At 37.1% G+C, this 23,314-nt stretch overlaps 1 protein-coding gene across 4 annotated transcripts in view; it reads right to left on the bottom strand.

Moving 5' to 3' along the window:
• Window positions 1-23,314, bottom strand: part of TP63 (tumor protein p63) — a 276,044-nt gene that overhangs the window by 158,277 nt on the left and 94,453 nt on the right. For all 4 annotated transcript variants that reach the window (XM_054700436.1, XM_054700437.1, XM_054700438.1 and 1 more), the window contains 2 exons: window positions 3,506-3,634; window positions 2,506-2,638 (listed from right to left, as the gene is read on the bottom strand). In XM_054700436.1, the coding sequence (XP_054556411.1) occupies window positions 2,506-2,638; window positions 3,506-3,634 (262 nt within the window). The remainder of the gene's footprint in view (window positions 1-2,505; window positions 2,639-3,505; window positions 3,635-23,314) is intronic.

The following is a 23,314-nucleotide window of genomic DNA, read 5'->3' as shown; positions in this document are numbered from 1 at the left end:
AAAGAAGTATCTCAGGCAGGGCTTCTTTTTTTTTTTTTTTTTTTAAGATTTTTTTTTTTCAATAGAGGCATGTTTTTATTTATTTGTTTGTTTGTTTGTTTATACATGCACTGGGTACAGTCAGAAGCGCGGGAGGGTGAGAGATTTCACCAGAGCCAGAGCAGGCAGAAGGACCGAAGTACACTGCTGAGGGGAGCAGCGGGCGGCAGGGGAGGTCTGCGCGCCATGTGGGACCCTCCTCCGGTGGCCTGGGAGCAGCCGGGGATTGAACCGGCGCCGTAGAGGCCGTGGGCAGCTTTGCAACCCAGCGCTCTACCGCTGCGCCACCGGGGAGGCCCCAGGCAGGGCTTCTTTAAGGAGAACTTTTTGACTGATGAACTTCCAAGTCTCATTTCTTATGACCTCAAAAATTCCTATGTGTCAAACACTAAAAAAATGCTTAACGTGACAAAATATGGTCCCTGTACCCTTTTAAAATAAATAAATAAATACTATAGTGTGTAATAAGTAACAGGACTATAAGTATACCTAGATTGCTTTACAGGAATAGGTTCGAAATCAGACTGGTGGAGAACAGCAAAAGGAAAGTTTTCAAGAAGAAGGTCAGATAAACTGTTTGTTGAAGGAGGGATAAGAATTGGTTAGAGAAGAGAAAAAGTGGTATATCTTCAAGGAGAAAATTTCTAATAAAACAAATAATGAAAAAAAAAAAAACCAGCATGGCACAGAATCCATAAGCTTCGGTATGTGAAAAGATAATAATAACTGGAACTGCAAATGAAAAGCCTTGATTCTCCATTTAAACTATAACTTTTGCTTACTTTAATGAGTCCAAGTGTCAGAACAGAAAATTCCTGGAGAGAATTTAAAAAGACAGACCTGCCTAGGCAGGTGCTACCCATTAATTTAACAGGTCATATTATTAAGTTAATTGGGGAATATCATAATTTCTAAGTCACTACCAAATCAGAAACTTACCCATATTTATATTCAATTATAATACATTCCAAAGACTTGAATGATCTGCTCCTTGGATTTATCTGCCAGTTTCCTTTTACGTGCTCTAGTATAATTAAGAACTATATTCACATTGAAATGGAAGGAGTCAGTGTTGAACAATATTTTTTTCCTTATGATTTTAGTGTCAGAACCTCAGTGTATTTGAAAAGTTACGACTTTCTATTTTTTATTGTTTCCTCTGCCTTTTCTCCACTTCACCTTCTCCCAGTATTAAAATGTACAATCCACATCAATAATTACATAGTCAAAATTCCAGTAAAATAGTATTTATATCAGACAAGATAAGCAAGGCATATCAAAATATATATTTAATTTCTTTCACTTGTAAAATTCCTTCAAATAATTTGATGCTCCTCACTACCAACAAAGGAAAAGAAGGGCAAGACATTTTTTCTTTTCTATTTAAAAATTTTTGTTGAAGTAATATTTATTTATAACATTATATAGATCAGGTATATAGCATTAACATTCGACACCTGTATTTTCTATATTATTATCACCATCAAAAGTCTAGTTTCCAGGCCTCCCTAGTGGCCTATCAGCAATATCACTAATAAGGCCAGAGTTCAATCCCCGGCCAAGGAGGGGATCCACATGGCACAGCAGGACTCTCCTATCTCACCTGCTGCTCCCCTCAACACTGTATTTCAGTATATCTGCCTGTTCTGTTCCCTACTCTGTCTCTAGTGAATCCTCTCACCCCCATGCCTCTGACCTACATACCTGTTCTTCTACACACACACACACACAAAAAAAACAAAAACAGAAAAGTCTACTTTCCATCTTCTACATTACAATTCACCTCTTTTATCTAATTCACACACCTACCTTCCTCCTTCCCCTCTGCTATTTTGTTCTTATAGTCTGATAATTGATTATGTTTTATTTTGTTTGTTCTATTTCTTTAAATTGCATATACGAGTAAAATCACATATTATTTGTCTTTATCTGACTGACTTTTCATTTAGTGTAATACCCTCAGGGTCTATTCATGATGTCACCAATGGTAAGAATTCACCTTTTTTTTTTTTTTTTCAATAGCTGAGAAGTATTCCATAATGGATAATACCCCATTCTTTTCCAATCATCTGTGAGTGGGTATTTAGGTTGTTTTGGAGGATATATCTTTTCTAATTATTGTTTTCATACTCTTTAAATAAATACCCAGAAGTGGAATAGCTGGATCATACGGCATTCTCCACTTTTTGAGGAGTCTCCATACTGATTTTCATAGTGACTGCAGATAAAGGATATAAGGAATTATATCCAACTCCTTTCCCTATATCAGTGGAAACATGCATTCTAGAGAGTTGAAGAAGACCCGGATTTCAAGCCCTTAACCTCTCTGCAGATCACACTGACCCTCTTACAATGGCCTTATATTTTTGGAGCTGATTTGCCTTTGCAGATGACATGAAAAAGACATGCTTAAGAGAGATATGGAGAGCATGAACCACAGATTGAAAATGAAGCTCCATCACTCACCCACATGGGATCACTCAGGTCTGAGTCCTGCATGCGGATACAGTCCATGCTAATCTCAATCTTGTTTGTTGCACCATTTTCTGACGGTTCATCCACAAAGTTCAAATCAATAGGTTGAACTGAACATATGGGCCTACCATAAAGGAAAAGCAAGTGTTAGCCATGGAAAATGATTAAAATGCCCTCCCCCCCACACTATCAATTTGGTAACAAAGAACTCTTTCTGTTTCAATCTTGTCAAGACTCAGTGACTGAAGTCAATTCTGTGGTGGAAACCTGGCTCAATCACTTACCAGAAGTGTAATCTCAGGAAGCTCAGATCTAAGTCCTATTTGTAAAATGAATCATGATCCTTGTCCTCATCAAGAATCGATGAGTAGAACACAGGATGAAATGGATGTATCAGAATAGAGTGTATTCGAAAGACTTTTCTTTAGGGTCCTCAGTTTTCTGATACTCTTCCACCTTCCTCTTAATTTACTCACTTATCTAACATGACCTTAATGAAGGAGATAAATAATCCTTTCTCTAGTAACTCACAAATGATCAACAAAGGTAGTGTTTTTTTTTTCCCCCCCTCAGGGGATATTTGCATTGTAATAATAAACAAGACTCCTTAAGCCAAAGGAACAAATCTTAAATAATAGGGAGTCATTGGAGAAGTAATTTCCAGTTGGGCAGGAGAGTTCTTCTGGTCCTTTAAAATTTTACCACCTTGGAGTAACAATAATCCTTTGGTGTTTGAAATCGAATTAATCTCTCAATTTCAAACTCAAAGATACTGTTAAATAGGATTTTTTTTTCCAACAATGTTAACTATTTTTACTGAGTTGAGTCTAGAAAGATTCCCCAGTAAGCAATATTCTGACGATCCAGCTACCTACTTATAATAGTTAAAATAGTTAACTATTCTAAAATAATGGTTAAAATACAACATAAATACAACAAATAAAACTCGTAATAGTTAAAATACAACATTTTTTGCTTAGTTGATACTTACTGTTCCAGAAAATCCCAGATATGCTGGAAAACTTCTGGACTGAGGAATTCGCTTGTCTGTGTGCTCTGGGACATAGTGGATCGGTAATAACTTTCTTTCCAAGAGAAATGAGCTGGGGTTTCTACAAACCTTAAAAGAATAAAAAAAGAAACTAGGATTATATTCCCTGTATCTATAGCACTTACTATTAAAATTATAGCATATTCAATCAAGAAAAAATCAAGTGACTCTTTAAAAATCATACGGGGAATTTTTTAGAAGTTGCAAATTGTTTCTTCAGGAAGTGTCATGGACTCCACTTTATTACCAGATGACATCATTTATCAAAGTTTTTCTTTCCTAATTAATAATGTTAGTCTACTCTTTCACTGTCCAATATCTATGTTCTACAGTTTTCAAAAAGAAAATAAACATTCCCTCATTAGCTCTGCAGCAAGCCTGACCTATTATTAAACTCATTTTATAAATGTCTCAACTGATTACCTGCCCATTTTGCCTCCAGCAGGTAAAAAGTAGAATCAGAAAACAGAAACAAGTTCAGAAAACTTAAATTTTACCTTTGGCATAATCACCTCTCTCATAACTACCATCTTAGCATCATGCCCAGGGACAACAAACTCAACCTTCTGGACCTACGTCTTATTCGTAATCACCAGTTACATACTTTAATGTGTGTGTGGGTGGTTTTTAATTGGAGTGCAGAATTCTCTGCTAGACTAAGGGACAAGCAACCATGTGAATATGTTGCAAATAGATGCTATTTCTGTTTGCTCCATTTTGTTGCTGGGTCAAGTTTGTGTTAAAAAAAATGTTAAACTTGCTCTCTATATCTGCAAAGGAAAATATCAGTCTTCTCAGGTGATGCTGCCACCAAATCTGCATATTATCTGCACAAATCATCTTAGTATGCAATTCATTGTGATTATCAGTAGACTAATTTTGTCCTAGGATGAAATTAGCTAAGCTCTTAATCATTACTGTTAATACTATAAAGTGTTAAATAAATAGTGTACTAGGATAGTCAATCATTTTAAATTTGCAAATGAATGCTCTGGTCTAGTTACATAATAGAAAGTAATTGCATTGGATTTATTGTTGATGATTCCCAAGCCTTACAGAGAAGTATATTAATTTTCTCAAGCCACACATGTACAGAACATTTATTATTTTCCAGGAGGCATAATGGACACTGGAAATAAAAAGTGAATAAAACCATCTCACGCTCTAGAAGATCATGATGTGTAGAGGGTAAAACAGGAAAACAAACCTCTAATAAATGTAGTAAGAACAACACTATAAAATTATAAAGATGAAATATATCATGTTAAAGAAATAGTCTTAATTAGAGAGGAGAAACTGACCTTACCAGATAAAGACTTGTGGTATGAGTAAGCAGTTAATGGAAATAGCATAAATAAAATATTAAAATGGAAAACAGCTTGGTGTATATGAGGATATTACAAACATTATTCTATGGTAGTATTGTGTAGAAATTTTGGGCAGAGAATGGGGGAGCTTGAGAGGGGAGTAGAAACTTCTATGAGATATTAAAAAATAAAGCTTCAAGGGCCTCACTGGTGGCGCAAGGAGTTAAGACACAACCTATGAGGCTGTCCGCAGCTGTTGGTGAATTCTCTCTGGCCTATACCCCAGCTTTTGCATGCATAAATAAATATTTTATTTTTTTAAACATTTATTTATTTATTTTATACAGGAACTGGGGTATAGGCCAGATGCGCAGGAGGGTGAGATGATTCACCAGAGACAGAGGGGGGAATACAACAGGCAGACTGATGAAATACACTGCTGAGGGGAGCAGTGGGCAAGGCAAGAGAGGTCTGCTGTACCAAGTGGGACCCTCGCCGGCTGGCCGGGATTGAACTAGTGCTGCAGAAGCTGCGAACAGCTTCACAGTGCAGTGCTCAACTGCCTGCGCCACCAGGGAAGACCCAATAAATTGAAAAATAATAATAATAATAATAAAGGTTCAATACGTCTAATGATTACTGAAGAATTTTTTTGCAAAGAGACTTGTATTCAAGTTTCAATATTTGACAGAAATTTACATAATTAAATAATTTGGGGAGTACACCTTCATATGTACTCATGCTTCATTCACCCTCCACCAGAGCGCCAGTGTTAATATTTTATCACCTTCCCCATCTCTTCTGGTAACTTGGATAATTTTTCACAGAGTCTAAGAATTATTTTTGTCATGCTTTGCCACTTTTTTCTTTTGGTTATTTATATTCTGCAAAATGAGTGAAACTATCCAGTAACCAGTTTTCACTTTCTGATTTATTTCAATATGGCATAATCACCTCATGAGACATCCATTTTGTCTCCAAAGGCAGTATTTTCCATATAATTAAAATAGCTACATAGTATTTCATTAACTATATATATTCCATAATTTCATGATCCAGTCATCTGTCAACATGAATGCATAGAACTTTTTATATTAGTGTTTTTATATTCTTAGGTAAGTATCTAGGTATCTAGTAATGGCATTGCTGGAACATAGTATTTCCAATTTTTTTTTTTTTTTTTTTTTTAGTAATGGCCACACAGTTTTTCATAGAGAGTGCACCAAATTACGTTTCCATCAACAGTGAATGAGTGTTACTTTTTCTCCACATCTTTGCCAACATTTGCTGTTGTCAGTCTTTTTTCACATAGCCCATTCTCACAAGAGCAAAGTGATATCTCATTGTGGTTTTGATTCATATTCCCTTATAATAAGTGATGCTGAGCATTTTTTTCCATGTGCCTATAAGCCACCTGAATGTCTTCTGTGGAGAAGTTTCTTTAGCTCATTTTTTTTTTTTGAATGGGATATTTGCTTTTGTGTTGTAAATTTGCATGATTTTTTTTTATGTATTTTGAAATTAGCCACTTCTTGATACATGATGTGCAAATATCTTCTCCCAGTCCATAAGTTGCCTTTTTGCTTTTGTGGTATTTACATTATATGAAGGTTTTTTAGTTTTAAATAGTCTCATTTGTTAAATTTTGCTTTTGTTTTCCGACACATAGATAAAAAATTATAAAAATAAACTAAATATACATGCACAAATAAGTAAAAGTAAAACTGAGAAATTGTAATCAGATTAGTTGATTGTGTTAATGTCAATATCCTGGTTGTGCTATTTTCCAGTTTTGTAAGATGTTATTTGCTGCTGAGGAAAAGCCTATGGATTTATTATAACTGTATGTGAATATACAATTATCTGAATATATTATCCTAAAAAGAAAAATGACCCTGGTTATCTACATTTGATTCAGTATACATAATAGGAAAATAGGTTCTACATGATCTTTAATTTAGCATTACATTAAAAGCATAGGTATCTTTGCAAAATACTTCATTTCTAAGAACTTTAGTTTCTTTATCTGAAGGTTAGAGGGGAAAAATAAAAGTTCTAAAAGTGAAAATAAACTTTATTTAGAAAATCTTCAAAAAGGAGTTGATGTTCGAAAAGAAATATAGCTCTCGGGGCCTCCCCGGTGGCACAGTGGTTGAGCACTGGCTTGCAAAGCTGCCCGCAGCCTCTGCTGTGCTGGTTGGATCCCCCGCCACTGGGTGAGGGTCCCACATGGCGCTCAGACCTCTCCTGCCGCTCGCTGCTCCCCATAGCAGTGTATTTCGTCAATCTGTCTGTTCTGCTCCCTGCTCTGACTCGGTGAATTCTCTCAACCTCCCACGCTTCTGACTGTAACCAGTGCTTGTATATAAATAAATAAATAAATATTTTTAAAAAAAAAAAGAAATATAGCTCTCACTATACACAGATGACATGATAGTATACATAGAAAATAAAAAAACTGCTAAAAATCTATTGAAATAATAAATTAATACAGTAAAGTGGCAGTATACAAAATCAATATTTTCTGAAGCATAAACTTGATATAATTAATCATTAATTAGCTTTATTAATTATCCTTTAATTATTTAATATGATTGTTAATTATTAGTATTTAACATTGATAAATTTAGAAACTGTGGAAAAATAATTTACAACATATGCCCATAATTTATGGGCAAAATAATTATTTAGGAGTTTGTTGTCCCTGTCTAGTTAAGAAAATAGGAGAATAATTGTGTGAAATGAGTAAATGGAACAAATACAATTGTTAATGAATGGTTAAGTCAGATATTGTTTATGTTAATAATGAAGGGAGAAGGAAAAGTCAAGGATGATTTCAAATTTCCAATTTTCTCAGACTGAGTGGCTGATGAATCACTAACAATATCAGTAAATATAATTAGATGATCTGACCTGGAGAGAATGGAGACATGATGTGTTCAAATTGTATATCATGAAATACTAAGGCCCCTGATGCCTTCATTTGTTCACTAGATGTAAAGAGATGGTAGAACTCTAGACATTCCTCCTTATGCCATGAAGTTGGTATATATGTGTCAGGATTCTGAACAAATGTTCACTTGAGGAAAAGGTTTTGATAAAGATTAAAAAAAATAATCACTGGTTTGAAAGGGATCTTTAAGGTTTCTCTTTTGATCCACTATCGATTCCCATTCTCTGAATTATACATAAAGCATTATTGAGAGAAAGGAAGGAATGAGATTTACTGGTGCCAAAGGGCAGAAAGAAAGAGGTAAATGCTACCTATTTCTCAAGTCATTGTCTTTGGGTGAATCTCAGTATCAATTTTCTTGTAGAACAATCACACTGTTCAAATAATTTTTTTTAAATAATTTTTTTAATTTTTTTAAATAAATTTTTTAATTTTTTTAAATAATTTTTTTTTCATATCACCCAAGGATATGAAGCCTAAAGTCAATGTTTTTTTCTTTCAACTTGTTTTTCCTGGATTAACTACACTATACACAATATAAAGAGAGAGAGAGAGAAAATGAAAAAAAGAAAAGACAGAGAGAGAGAACCCTGCTCTTTGTATAAGTGACCTGAAAACACCAAGGGGTATCTGCTAAAAGTTTGCATTTTCTCTTGCTTTAACTGTTCTTCTCCTAAAGTCATCACTCAAGTCTACCTTACATTTAGTTTATTTCAATGCTCATAAAAATATCCAAATCTTTAAAATTTCAGAGTTCAGAAATATTTTAGTTTTGTGAATGGGTTTTAGAACTAACACAATTTAGTGACTATCTGATTGCTTTTCTGAAAAGCCAAAATCTGAAAAGAACCGATTCACTCCATTCAACATAAACCTTACTCTCAATTCAATAAAAAAATAAATTGGGCCTCCCTGATAGCCTATGGGTTAAGTCTCAGTGCTATCGCTGCTAACGTCTTAGTTTGATCTCTGGCCAGGGAGCTAACCCACATGGTGCAGCAGACCTCTCCTGTCTCACTGGCTGCTTCCCTCAGCAGTGATCTCAGTAAATCCACCTGTTCTGCTCTCCACTATCTCTCTGGTAAATCCTCTCACCCCATCCCCACCTCTGGCTAACACTCCAATTCTTCTACAGAAAAATAAATAAATAAAATTTGTTAAAAAATAAATAAAAAATAAATTTATGCATCAAGTCTAATTTTCATGAATTACCTAACTCTTGGTTTCTTGTAGCAATTCTCATACTCATTTTCTGGATATTTAAAGCCTCCTTATTCACCTTTCAGACTTCTAAACTGAGTAACACTAGAAATGTACTTTATACTATACAACATCCTGTAATACACTTAACAAAATAAAACAACATTTAGAAGTGATGCAGGCCAGAAGTTCATATAGGGTTCCCTAAACAGAGTGCAGTCCTGGTGGACATGATGTGGCACTGGGATCTCTAAAAGAGTAAACCTGTAGGGGCCTCCTTGCCACACCACTCATAATTGGGAAGATGGAGGTCACACTTGAGTCTAAACCTTGAGGATCACATAGAATGCCAAACATGGCTTTATCAACTTACTATCTAGTCTTGTTCCCTTATTTCATAAGAAAACTAATGATGTGCAGACCTGAAGATGTTATCCAAGATCCGTGATGCTGGAGTATTGGCTATTAGAAGACTACTATTCAATTTGCTGGAAGTTTCCAAATGAGCTGTTAAATACAGTCACTTATAAACTTATTATTAAATAATATTAAAATTAAATTATATTAAAATAAAGATTAACAAATATTTAAGATTCATCAATTCCTATTTTCTCTGTTCCTGTAAGCCAGTGTTAAAAAGTGTGTAGTGAAATTGCTCAGATTAAAAAAAAAAAACTTGTGAATTCATTGCTGCCCTTCTCTAATAAAACATTTCACCTAAAGTTTTTGGGTAAATTCTTATAGCTAGACAGATACAGACATACTATAATCAGAGATAAATGGAAGACTTCATGTGAATAAAACATGATGATTTTTTTTAAGTTTTTCATAGTTTAGTGCCAGAAACAGAACATCAATGTTTGTCTAATTTTTACTTTTTGTCTTATCCTTTTTGTTCTAACTCCTAATTTCCTACTGGACTGTGACCTTCATAAGGGCAAGTAATCCAGTATGGATCATTCATTTTGGTTTGTGCTCTACTTGTCTGGTGATTGACAGGAAAGAACTGCCATCAATTATAACAGGATTTCACTTTTCAGAGCCTGATTTTCCAGTTTACACATGACAATCTTAAGCTCAGAGAGGATAAGGAAGTCGTACAAGGTCACTCATCTAGTAAATGACAGCTCAAGGATTTAAATTTAAGATTGTATGACTTCAAAGCTCATGCTTTATTAAATTACTCATATGATTTCTAATTTTCATTCATCATAAAGGTTGGGTAACATGAATTTTCTTTTGTAAAAGAACAAAATACCCTACTAGTTCTGTTTCATCATAATAGTCCTTTCTCCCCCTACAAAATGAGCAGGAAATTGTGTAAGAAAACTAATTCTAATTAGTGAATCATATTTACAGAATATGTGGTCTTTTTGCAGCTTCTTAGTAACTGCCGAAGAAGCTGACTCTCAAATGTAGTATAAGAAAAACAGGCGCGGTTACAATTGCTGTCTAATAGGATGAGAACACCCAAAAAATTTGAGACTATCCACAACCATCAAATAAAATTGGCTTAAACATAGTTTTTGCTTCTTTGTCCATCCATTATCCAACCACCCACCCAATCAATCCAACAAATTAATGCTTATGAATTAATTATCAACCTCTCCGGATCATTGCTAGGATGTCTCTGGTTGGGATAAGGAACATTCCAGAATACACAATGCCTTTTATATTTTTAGTTCAACGGCATTCCCTTATTTTCATTTTACTATTATGTTTGTTATTATAACAATTATCATTATTGATTGTTAGGTTAGTTTTAAGGATGCCAAAGAACATCCTGATCTCTTCTAATAAAATGCCACTTTATTGCACAAAACAATGTCCAAGATCCTTGAAAGAGTAAATTTATTAGTGTCTGACATGCACTATTTGATAATTCCACTTCAAGAAAGTCACTCACAACATGTAAATCAAGTTCATTAACATCTTTCCTTTCCTAGAAATCTTCTCTTTTCAACCTCATGGTGAAAAATGAACAGTTTTCCTTTTTTCTCTATTCACTCCAAAGTTAAATGTTTATGCCGGTTTCCCTCCTAGCAAACCCAATTTAAAGGGTAAAATGCTTTTAGCACACATTTTATGACTTAGAATTTTCAGTTTGCCACAATTTCAGCAACAAAATGTCATGGCCTAGAAATTCCTATTTCATGTTATTGAACCTGTAAACTAAATTCTTTTTTTCTTTTTTTTATTTTATATATATTTTACATTATTTTTTCCTTTTTGTACAATGCATGCTTTCTCCTCTCAGGTGTAGTCCCCACAAAATTCCCGCCACCAAATCACCTGTGCAACATTGCCATAGCCCCCTACGCAAGAACATATTCTTTGTTAAAGGAAATGGAAGAAGACACAAAGAAATGGAAAGACATCCCCTGCTCATGGATCGGAAGAATTAACTATCAAAATGGCCACCCTACCAAAAGAATTTTACACATATAAACTAAATTCTTAAAAACATTTAACATTTCTTTCTCCTTCATTCTACCATATTTCGTTGATCTCTCTTTTACTGATTTTTTTTAAGTTTATTTTTTTAATTTTTTTTTAGATTTATTTATATTTATTTATACAAGCACTGGATACAGTCAGAAGCACAGGAGGGTGAGAGAATTCACCAGAGCCAGAGCGGGGAGCAGAGCAGGCAGAAGGACCGAAGTACACTGCTGAGGGGAGCAGCGGGCGGCAGGAGAGGTCTGCTCGCCATGTGGGACCCTCCTCTGGTGGCCGGGGAGCAGTCGGGGATAGAACCAGTGCTGCAGAGACTGCGGGCAGCTTCGCAACCCAGCGCTCAACCGCTGCGCCACTGGGGAGGCCCTACTGATTTTTTTTTTTAAGATTTATTTATACAAGAACCGGGGTACAGGCCAGATGCATGGGAGGGTGAGAGGATTCACCAGAGACAGAGCGGGGAACAGAACAGGCAGACTGACGAAATACACTGCTGAGGGGAGCAGTGGGTGAGACAGGAGAGGTCTGCTCACCATGTGGGTTGCTCAGAGGCCGGCGGGGATCAAACCTGTACTGCAGAGGCTGTGGACAGCTTCACAGTGCTGCACTCAACCACCTGCGCCACCAGGGAGGCCCTGACCTCCCTTTTACTTTCAGAAGCCTTTTCTCTGTTGACTACCACCTTTCTTAAGACCTGGTCGCCCACACCTTGCTCTGCCATAGCCCTTTGCTGTGCACCCCTATCATCAAAGTTCTGCATTTTTCCCACCAACTCACCAATTTTTTGTTTTAAGGGAGTGACCTTTTCTTTTCTCAAGTACCAAATCCTCCACTTCATATTCTGTGCCCCACCTTTACCCCTAACTAGTTATATTCTTACAAGGAATGCTTTCTCTGACTATCATCCCCTTCAAGGTCCCCATTCCAATGAGCTTTCTTCCTGTCTTCATGTTATTTGTCAGCATTCTCTCCTAACCCATGTATGACCAGTCTTCTCCAAACAGCTTTTACATCAGTTCACTCCTTTCCTAACTCAAAATTTATAATCACTCATCTTTATTTCAAGGCCAAAACCTAATCAGATCTTGTCCTCCACCCCCTTTATTACTTTGGACATATCTTCTTTTCCAAATTATTCAATCAGTTGTGCCCCATAGATTGTTTTCAAAAGTCTTTTCAAATTATGACCTCTTAAATGCCAGAATCTTCTCCCCACTCACATTCTTTACATTTACCAATGTCTAGCACAATGCTGATCCCCTAGAAAGTCTACAGACAAAATGCTCATATCCCACCAAAATTCATATGTTAAAACTTAATCCCCAAAGTGATGGTATTTGGAGGTGGGGACTTTAGGTGGTGATGAGCTCATGATGGTAACACCCTCATGAATGATAACTTGGGAGCTTTAGTGAATTTGGACCCTGTGTGTACTTAACTATATCCTTTTCCTAACCCTACTCACAAAATTTCTAAGGCCTCAATATTAATGATTGCCTAAGTTCTATTTTAGAGATGTGAGGAAATTATGGTCATGAACAATCAAGAACTTCTACATTATAGCCTCTGGAAGACATCTAATAAATAACACCCAATAAGAGAGATTCTGATACAGTAATGAGGCATTCATAAACATTTGTTCAATACATGGATAAATGAAAGGCCTTAGCCCTCAGAGACTGACAGAGTTTGTGTACAAATACAGGTTGTGTTGACTCTAAAGTCTATGGTTTTTTGTTTGTTTTTTTGATAAAGAACAATGACCTCTGTAAGGAGGGAAGTGAATACTTTGCAACAATAAGAATTCAGTAAATATTTAAAACCAAGCATAAGAACCAAGAGGTACACCCAGAAGTCCCTGAAGATTTTGCTGTGATGACCCAACCCAGAATGTAGGGTTGTTGAGTCATTCAGGGACACTTATTCTTGGTTTAAAAAGAGACACAGTATTCTTGGTTTAAAAAGACAGCAAAGTATGCTTTATTTTCAGAAATATCCAGAATGACATAGTTCTTAAGAGATCTTGGTAGATAAGTTTTGTTTTTACTAACTAATCTTGACAATGTTGGTTCCTTTCTGATGAGCACCACATTTTGTCTTATAATACAATTTCTAATATACTTGTTGGTTCTTGTAGATAAGAACCTCATTTTTTTTTTCAGTTTCTGGTCTTTGTGACATCATAGTCTAGTATGGTACCTGGCTACAAATAACTGTCAAAGTAAAAGGAAACATTTGGAATATTGAAAACACATAAGGATGACAATAGCTATAGAAGAACCTCAGTTAACATTTGATTGCTTCTACGAGCAAGATTCTCTGCAATGTGCCTGGCATGCATTGCTTTCCCAGCATCCAATGATGTAGATACATATTGTTCCATTTTGAAGATAGAAAACTGAAGCTTACTAATTCACTTCAAGATTAATTGTAATTAGGAGGATGGCAACTGACTCTTTATTAAGGATTTGGCTTCAGAGTCCTTTGCCCGTAATTTATGAAGTCAATGGTTTTGGATAAATTATTCAGCCCTCTAAAACTCAATTTCCTCAAATTTGTCAGCACAGAAAAGAGAACAGAGCCTATCCCACATGGAGAGGGAAGACCTGGAATCCTCAACAAATGGTTACTCCACTTCCCCAGCAAGGGGCAGTAGGTGTCACACTTTTAAGTTTTACAGAATCACGTGGTCTGCATTTTGTCTATATAGAGTCCCTCTCTACCATCAAGAGACTCATTTTTTAGACATATCTGGACTGAGGCCCAGGAATCTGCACTTTAAAGAAAATACACATGAGAACACAAGACTCTTGGATTAAACTAAATTCTAATCCTTTTGGAATGTTTCTTAAAAATAGAATTCCTCCACAGAACATTTTCTCCATACATCCATCCTCAAATAGGCAATATATCACAGTATTGTTCACTTTGATGTCTTCTTATCTGTTTAATTAAATAGTATGGTATAAAAACTACAGTTAACATTAATTTTATTTTTAAGCATACTACACGCTAGGCAATACTCTAAGCGCCTTCTGGATATCTGTTCATTTAATCTGCCCAACTACCCAGGAGAAAATGAGACTATATTAATCCTTATTATGTAGATGAGGAATCTGAGACACAGAGGGCATAGGTAACTTCCCCAAAGGTACACACTTCATAAATGAGGGTAACAAAGATGCAAACCCATCAGGCTGGCTCTAGAGTCTCTACTGACTCTCCCAGGAATGGAGAGAGGTCAGAGAGCCAGCTCACAGGCCTGATGCCTGAACGAGCTGCAGTCTTGGGCAAGTCCTGGGATTCAAGTTTCTCTATAAGGTGAGGAGATTGACTCCAACAATACCCAAGGCCCTCTGGTCCAAAGATTTTATCATTCATTTCACAGTAGACTTTTGACCTTGTTATCTGATAGACAAAGGCCCTAGAATTGCTGGGAGATACATTCCCATTTCTAGAATGGCCCCATTATTTTTTCTTTACCTGACAACTCAAAAAACTTCCTTCTGAGTCATTGGTCCTTTGTCTTTCCTTCCTGCTGAAGAGACCAAATGCAATTCAGGCTAGAGATGGGAGATCTGTCTTCACACATTTCCTTTTAAGCCCTCCTGTTTTCCCTTAGTCAGCTTCCAGAGTGTTTCCACCTTTGCCTCTTTGAACCTCATTACTTTCCAAAGAGACCCACCAGCTTCTTATCCCACCTTCCCTATTCTGCTCCTGAGCAATGGCACTCTCCTGACCTATTTCAAACTCAGTAGTACCTCCCAAGCTGTCTTGCCTCCTGCTCCATCCTGGTGCTATTGTCCCATCCCAGGCTTCAATCTCAGACTTCTTTCAAGCTCGTATTTCTCAAGTCTGGCTGTACATTAGAATTCTTGGGATGCTTAAAATATGGATGATGGGGCACTGCCACAAACCAATGAAACCTAAATTTTGAGGAGTGGGCTAAGGACAGGAGTGTTATATAAAAGGTTACAGGTTACACAAGAGATTCTAAGGGTGGCACAGTTTAAGGACCATTGTTGTCTGGCCCTCTGATTCCCAAGTGGGAAGAATAAGAGGATCAAAGTCACCTGGGCAGCTGACTACTACTCATTACCAAGGAGGGAAGTCTGGGCATGTGAAACAAACAAGAAGACACCTTCAGATAGTTTGGAGAAACCCCTTTATGAAACAAAATTCTACCTGAACCTCTAGAGCAAAATGAGTCACCAAATCACGCACCTGAACAGAATACCCCAAGGCTTCTCATGGTATCCTACATCAAGTTATTATTTTTAATCATGAAAGGCAAAGCAGAGGGAAAAGTTACCTCACAGTAAGAGCCACAGTCTTTTTCCTCTGTCTGGATCAACTGGCTAGGTAACTCTGGGGGAATCCCTTTTCCTCTCAAGTCTTCATTTTTCCCTACCTGCAAAGAAAGATTACTACATAATCACTAAGCTTCTATCCTATTTGATTATTCTATCATATTAAGGTGTACAACCTGTTGTTCCACAACTGTTACACAGAACCAGTTCTTTCTGCATTCAAAATGTTGAGACAAACCTCCTGATTCCTGGTGAAGGCTGCCCCTTTAAAGCCAGTGGCAGGGCTGCAAAGGTTTCTTCAGACTTCCTTTCTATACCAAGCATTATTTCTGCCCAAACTTCAGTTTAGCCTTCAGAATCCCCAAAATGAGTTTCCCTGCTAGTGCTCACTCAGCAATCTCATCATTTCTGCAGGAAATTCTGCAGGCTTCCCACCTCCTGCAGGCAGGCCTCCTTCTGGAACTAGGGGGACTGACCTTGTTTATCCCAGGCCCTCTGCTCTCACCTCTCTTGCCTTGCTATGATTATCTGAAGGTGGTAAAAGTATGTTCTTAGTGTGGCCTTGGGAGCTTTACCCAATTTTTTTTTCTTTCTTAGTGTAAGATGGCCATGTCTGTTAGCAAATGCTGGCTAATGAATGTGCAGCAAAGTAGCCAAAGTCTCCCCTTTTCCACTCCCTGCCAGCTTTCAGTCTTCTTTATAGAGGCACTATCTAAAGGTGATTTTAACTTACAATGATGGTCTTTCTATGCCGTGTATGACTGTGTGTGTACATGTTTTCACAATTGAAACTCACTTAAGCTAATGAGAAGAATGCAAATAATAAAAAGTAATATTTGATAAGATGAATAAGTATAGTTCAGAATGTTCAAGGGCTTTACCCTGACCTTTGGGAGTGAAGATTCTCCTTCTTTGCCCTTGTTCTTTGAATCTTCAACTTGGGAATAGGGGAAGGAGAAAAGAGAAAAACACATTTAGCAAGGGTATTTTAGTCAATCTACAAGTAAAGTTCTCTGAGTCAGAGTTGACAGGGAAAAACTTTATGGGTTGGACTTATTGGGGCAGGAAGGTTTGGTGGAAGAGAAATTAACAATCTCATGTGTGAAAACAGAAGAGAAAAATAAAGAAGAAAGGAACATATTACTCCTTCCAGAGACAAAGAACCATTAACATTTTTGAAAGAGTCATTTTTAATGAGGAACATTCTTATTTTTTATTATCTTCTTTAAGATTTATTTATTTATGCATACAAGAGCTGGGGCACAGGCCAGAAGTGGGAGGGTGGGGTGAGAGGACACACCAGAGACAGAGCAGGAAACAGAACAGGCAGACTGACTGAAATACACTGCTGAGGGGAGCAGTGGGGGAGACAGGAGAGGTCTGCTGTGTCATATGGGTAGCTCCCCTGCCGGCGGGGGATCAAACTTGTGCTGCAGAGGCTGCAGACTGCTTTATAGCGCTATGCTTAACCCATTGCGCTGCCAAGGAGGTCCCAGAAAATTCTTTTAAATGCTATTTCACTATTACCACCTAGACAACAAACCCAAGCTCATCACAGATTAAGTGGTTTGCAAAACATGATAATATCAAAGACACTCATCTACATTTCAGGAACAGAGATCATAAAAAATGTTAATAGAGAGAAGAAGAGGCATAAGTCCATAAAAAAAGGCCCTCAAAGGAAATCTGACTCAAGAAAGATGAATAATCTCAGATAAAACATGGATCTATCACTGCCACCCCTAAAAACTACTGTTGCTTGTTTCTATAATACATTTTTTAGAGCACAGTCATCTCATTTGCTCTCTTGAGAATCTAGCTGCTTTCCCATCACGGTGGCTTAGCGAATAGTTAAGACTGAAACTGCATGGCTTGCAAAGTTAGAAATATTTATGGTTTAACCTCTAATGAGAAAAGTTTGTGCACACTTGCCTAAGAAATAAAAATGTAACTGGTTAATTATGCATACTTCAAATTACTAAGGAGAGATGGGGTGTGTTGGTCAGACAAGGGAAATGTTTAAAAAATGACTTGAAGTATTAAAAAGATTTTTAGGGACCTTCCTGGTGGCACAAGGGGTTAAGATGCAACCTATGAAGCTATCCGCAGTCTCTGCAGCACAAGTTCGATCCCCGGCCAGCCAGAGAGCTACCACATGGCGCAGCAGACCTCTTCTGACTTGCCCGCTGCTCCCCTCATCAGTGTATTTCAGTCAGTCTGCCTGTTCTGCTCCCCACTCTGTCTCTGGTGAATCCTCTCACCCCCCACAACTCTGGCCTATACCCCAGCTCTTGTATGCATAAATAAATAAATAGACTTTTAATAAATTAAGTGTGAAAAGAACACAGTTGAAAGTGGGATTTGTGGGAGCATAATTTAGAGAGAACAGATCAAACATCATGGATGCTGCAAAACAGAATAATTCAAAGCAAGATGGGGTTTTCCAAAAGGAGCTACACTGAGTTTTCAAATAGTGGACATGTGAGTGCCTAGAAAGGAAAGGTATATGACTATTGGGAGCAGCATGGTTTCCCAAAGAGCAAGTCCTCTCACTTCCACCAAACTAATTCAGAATACTGGTTTCTCCCTCTTGTGTCTTGAGCGTTATCTTGGCCACCATTTTCTTCCATGAATCCTTTCCAATGTTGGTAACCACCAAATGACATTGTCTGCACCTGAGAGACACCGAGTTCCTCACACAGCACACCCAGGCAAGAGATATCCATGCATCCTCATCCTCTCTCAATTTATGATAAATATTCCTATCTTCCAAAGTATTTGCAACAAGTGCTTTCACTTTAGTAAATGAGTCAACATAAATTTCAAAAGTTATTTCCATCTGTCAATGAGACAATTCAGTCTCACATTCAGTTTCTCTGCCCCACCCCACCCCCATGGAAAACCAAATCAGTTAATTGATTAACTTAAAAAAAAAAAAAAAGTTATGTCTCTTAAGCCATTTGACTATCCTAACCAGTGCTCATGAAATTTCTAAGTGAGATGGCAAATGTCTTCATGTGGAGTCTGTTTAGTGTTACTTATACAATACTCTCAGGTTTATTTTTCCATGAATTTCATTCTAAAACAAACATAAGATCACTCCTATTCCAGGCATATGTGTGCTCTTTGATCACGACTGGCACACTGCAAAGTTGTCCCTGAGAATTTCCTCCAGGCACTTGGTGATCAGTGTTTCTAAAGCTCATTCCTAGTAGATGTTTGTGACAGATCCTTGAAGTTTATTCTGTTACAGATGAGCACTTTCTGCTTTTTCCAACATGCATTCCCTTTTCAACATAGCTTCCTCTTATGTTGTTCTCTGTCTTTTACAATTTTTAATGTCAGCTTCCTGAGCCTGAGGGAAAGAGCAGATTACATAACAGGCTTTCTCCCTTACCCACATGAACACATCATTACTTAATTCTATTCCTTGCATATTGTATATTTCCGATCATTGCTAATTCTTTGTCTTCTCTTTCTAAGTTCAGAGTAAAGACTGACTTTTGGAAGCTGATTCCATTTCATACAAGAAGAAAAAAATAAACAGAAAATGACACTAAAGGAAAGTACATATCCGGTGCACAACAGATATCAGGGCTGACTACCAGAGTTTCGAGAAGCAATGAACAGTCTAGAAATTAGAAAGCATGGTTACTTTTGACTAACTCATTGAAACATTGTAAGCCTGATTTCAGGCATTCTCTGAAATATCTGTTCTGTAGATCTTTGAAGTGATATATTAGTGTTTTGAACTTAGAAAAATTCAACTTCAACATTTTTTATAAAACAAAAGTTATACTTACAGCTAAAAAATAGCCAAGTTGTTCTCATTTCCCATTCCTTTGGGGAGCAGTCAAGTGCTATCTGTAATTATGTTCCTCTATTTTAGTTATCGAAAGGATTTGATTTATTTTCCAGTGATTGCACTTGTTGCGAGTATTGCATGAAATGTTATCTTAAAAAAATACATAAAATAAAAAGGTGAAGACTGAGTCAAGGAAAGAGGGAAAATAAATATATTTCACAAAAAGGGACCGATCTAATAGAATTAAAGGTGATGAATCTGAAGGCCTATCACAGAATCACTGAGTGCTGATTAGGAGCATGAATTTTGAAATAGTGATTTTGTTATACTACAGATCCATGTTTGACCTGGAATAAGTTATTTAGGTTTTCTAAGCCTCAATTTTCTCATTTGGAGAACAGGGATATAAACACCTAATGCACTATGCTGCTGTCTAGTACTCTGCCTGGAAGGTGCTCAATTGAAGGTAGATAATGTTTATCAATTTTTTTAAGTGTGATTTTATTTATTTTTTATATTTTTTTATTTTACATCATTGTTCATTTTTTTAAATTTTTTAATTTATTTTTTAATAAATTTTATTTTTATATTCCCTATACAATTGCAACCACATTATTTTGACCCCAATCCCTCCCCTCCCCGCTCCCCACCCCCCATAGAGTGTCTCTGGTTCATAGTTTTTTGTTGATTTTGATTTTCACTTTCTTATAGTTATTCATTTTCCTGGTCCCTTATTTAAGTTTTCTAGATTCCTGCTATGAGTGAGACCATCCGGTATTTTTCTTTTTCTTTCTGGCTTATTTCACTGAGCATGATCCCTTCCAGCGCCATCCATGTTGCTGCAAATTGCCTGTGTTTATCTTTTTTGAATGCTGAGTAATATTCCATGGTGTATATGTACCACATCTTCTTGATCCAGTCATCTATTTTGGGGCATTTGGGTTGTTTCCAAAGGTTAGCTATTGTAAACAGTGCTACTATAAACATAGGGGTGCAGGTGCTCTTTGGAATTGATGTTTCAGTGTCCTTTGGGTAAATACCTAGGGGTGGAATTGCTGGATCATATGGAAGTTCTATGTTTAGTAGGTCCAGAAATCTCCACACAGCTCTCCATAGTGGTTGGACCAGTTTGCACTCCCACCAACAGTGCAGGAGAGTTCCTTTTTCTCCACAACCTTGCCAACATTTGTTGTTGCTAGTTTTTTTTAATATGTGCCATTCTCACTGGTGTAAGATGGTATCTCATGGTAGTTTTGATTTGCATTTCCCTGATTACAAGTGATGTTGAACATTTTTTCATATGCATGTTGGCCATTTGCATTTCCTCTTCAGAGAAGTTTCTTTTTAGCTCCTCGGCCCATTTTTTGACTGGATTATTTTCTTTGTTGTTGTTGAGTCTCATCAGCTCTTTGCAGATTTTTGTGATCAGTCCTTTATCATTAGTGTTGGGTGCAAAAATGTTCTCCCAGTTGGTGGGGTTTCTCTTTGTTTTTGTTATTGTTTCTTTTGCTGTGCAGAAGCTCTTTAATTTGATGTAGTTAATGGTTATCAATTTTCCCAACTGTGTTCTAAAGTGAAATTCCCATATCCCCCAGCATGAGTCACAGGAGATACAATGAGGAGCAGTGTCCAGTTTCTGGGAGCCTCAGTAATCAGAGACTTACAATTATTTCTAATTTTATGGTCTCTTGATTTTTTTAATAAAAGAAAAACAAACAAACCGAGTTCCTGCAGAGAAATTTATACAGTGATAAATCTTTGCTATTCCACACTAATATTCATTGTGGTTTATGTAAAGAACCCAAATTCTTCACATGGCTAGCTGTTCTAATTTTCAGCATCAAATTCACATGCCATGGTGGCTGGACCAAAAACCACCTAGGGATGATCTCACACTCAGTGCTTGGAACTTATTAAGAGTACTGAGTCATTTATTAATTTATTATCAATGGCAGCATGTAACTGCAAAAATATGTGTGTGTGGTGTATATATATGTGTATATATGTGAATCTATCTCTCCTCCCTCTCTCTCTCTCTCTCTCAGACACCTAGTAGTTTTTGGTGTTCATCAAGGTCTATTCCTGGGAATACCATCTTCTAGCTGACCAGAATATACTCTCCACGATCCATTTTTTTTCAGAAGAAAAAAATGATGACAGTGAAAAAATAAGTGCTTTAATCTCAAAACAAATGCTGTAATCAAACTTTATTTCCCACACAAGGGCTTATGAGTCTATTTCCTCTCAGACAGCTCCTGTGAGTCCTTTCATCTAGAGATTATTCTACCTCTAGAGCCTCAAAAGCCTCCTCTGCTTCCTCTCTATGTAAAGAAAGCAGCAGTGGTGGCGGGGAGGGATGGACGAGAAGGGAGAGAGCAAGCAAAAGATCTTGTGGCAATCTTAGGATGCCTGGAAGTAGCATGTAACACCCTTGTGCATGTTGTGTCAGATAGAATCAAGGAGGTGGCCCATCTAAATGTAATGGAAGCTGGAAAATGTAGTTAACTCTGCCCCAAAAGCAACAAAATGGTTTGGTGAAAATGTACCAAAATATCTTTCTTGAATTTTTGGTTTTGGTTTGTAGCACTTTTTAGAAGATACCTTTCAGGGGGAGGGGTGAGTATATGTGTGTGTGCGTGCATATTTAAAGCTGACTCATTAATTCAATGAAACATACTGAAGGAAATCCTTGGCATTTACCCCTTTCTGTCATACTCCCTCCTAAGAAACAAGAGGCCTCTCATTTTTGAGAGAATGTTAGAAAGATATAAGGATGATCCCCATCCATGGGAAATCTATCAGACTCTGCTATACACCAATGAGAGATAAAATCTTGAAAGAGAGATCTCTGAATTGAAAACAAGTCACTCAAACAGTGCCAAAGTGAGCAGAAAGGAAAATTCTCAGAACTTCTAGATGCTTGACTACAAACATGCACATTGGCAAACCTAAGCCAAAGCAAAGACATTGTCTGTCTTCACCCTTTGGCTGTACATCTCTGCGTTGTTCTCTGATATATTCTATGGCTTAGACATGGAGACTACATTATGGGAAGGGGTGTCTCTTGGAACTAGAGCTGAGACTACTCTCTTTCCACATGTTTCTATAAACTTTCAGAATAAGTAATACACAGGGGTTAGGAGAGAAGAAGGAGAACATGATCCCTTTAAAAATGCCATGGCAGGGAAGAGCTGAGCCCACAAGTTGAAGAGAAAATAGTTAGAAATTTAATAGTGCCTTTTCCACATTCCAATTTTTGAGGGCCTTCTGTTATTTATACTTCATACACACACACACACACACAGACAATTCCATTTATGTTTACATGATGCATGTAATTTACAACAATATACCAGTGATCATTCTTTAATATGCCATATAAGTTGGAGTGTTAGGAACTCAGCTTTACCCAGATTGCTTTCAGGTTTCAGATGTGTTAAGTGAAAATGGGAACTGTTAAAAATTACACTTTGGAGAGAACCAAGACCAGAATTCTACCACTCTTTCCACCGTGAACAGAAACTTTACACTTGAGGGCCTACCCGGTGGCACAGCGGGTTGAACGCAGCACTGTGAAGCTGTGCACAGTCTCTGCAGCATGGGTTCGATTCTTGGCTGGCCAGGAAGATTCCCACATGGCATGGCAGACCTCTCCTGTCTTGCCTGCTGCTCCCCTCAGCAGTGTATTTCAGCAGTCTGCCTGTTTTGTTCCCACTC

This window comes from Talpa occidentalis, unplaced genomic scaffold, assembly GCF_014898055.3.
Source record: "Talpa occidentalis isolate TD23 unplaced genomic scaffold, MPIMG_talOcc4v2.1 talOcc4.4, whole genome shotgun sequence".
NCBI classification, from domain to species: Eukaryota; Metazoa; Chordata; class Mammalia; order Eulipotyphla; family Talpidae; genus Talpa; species Talpa occidentalis.
This window is presented reverse-complemented; position numbering and strand designations above follow the sequence as displayed.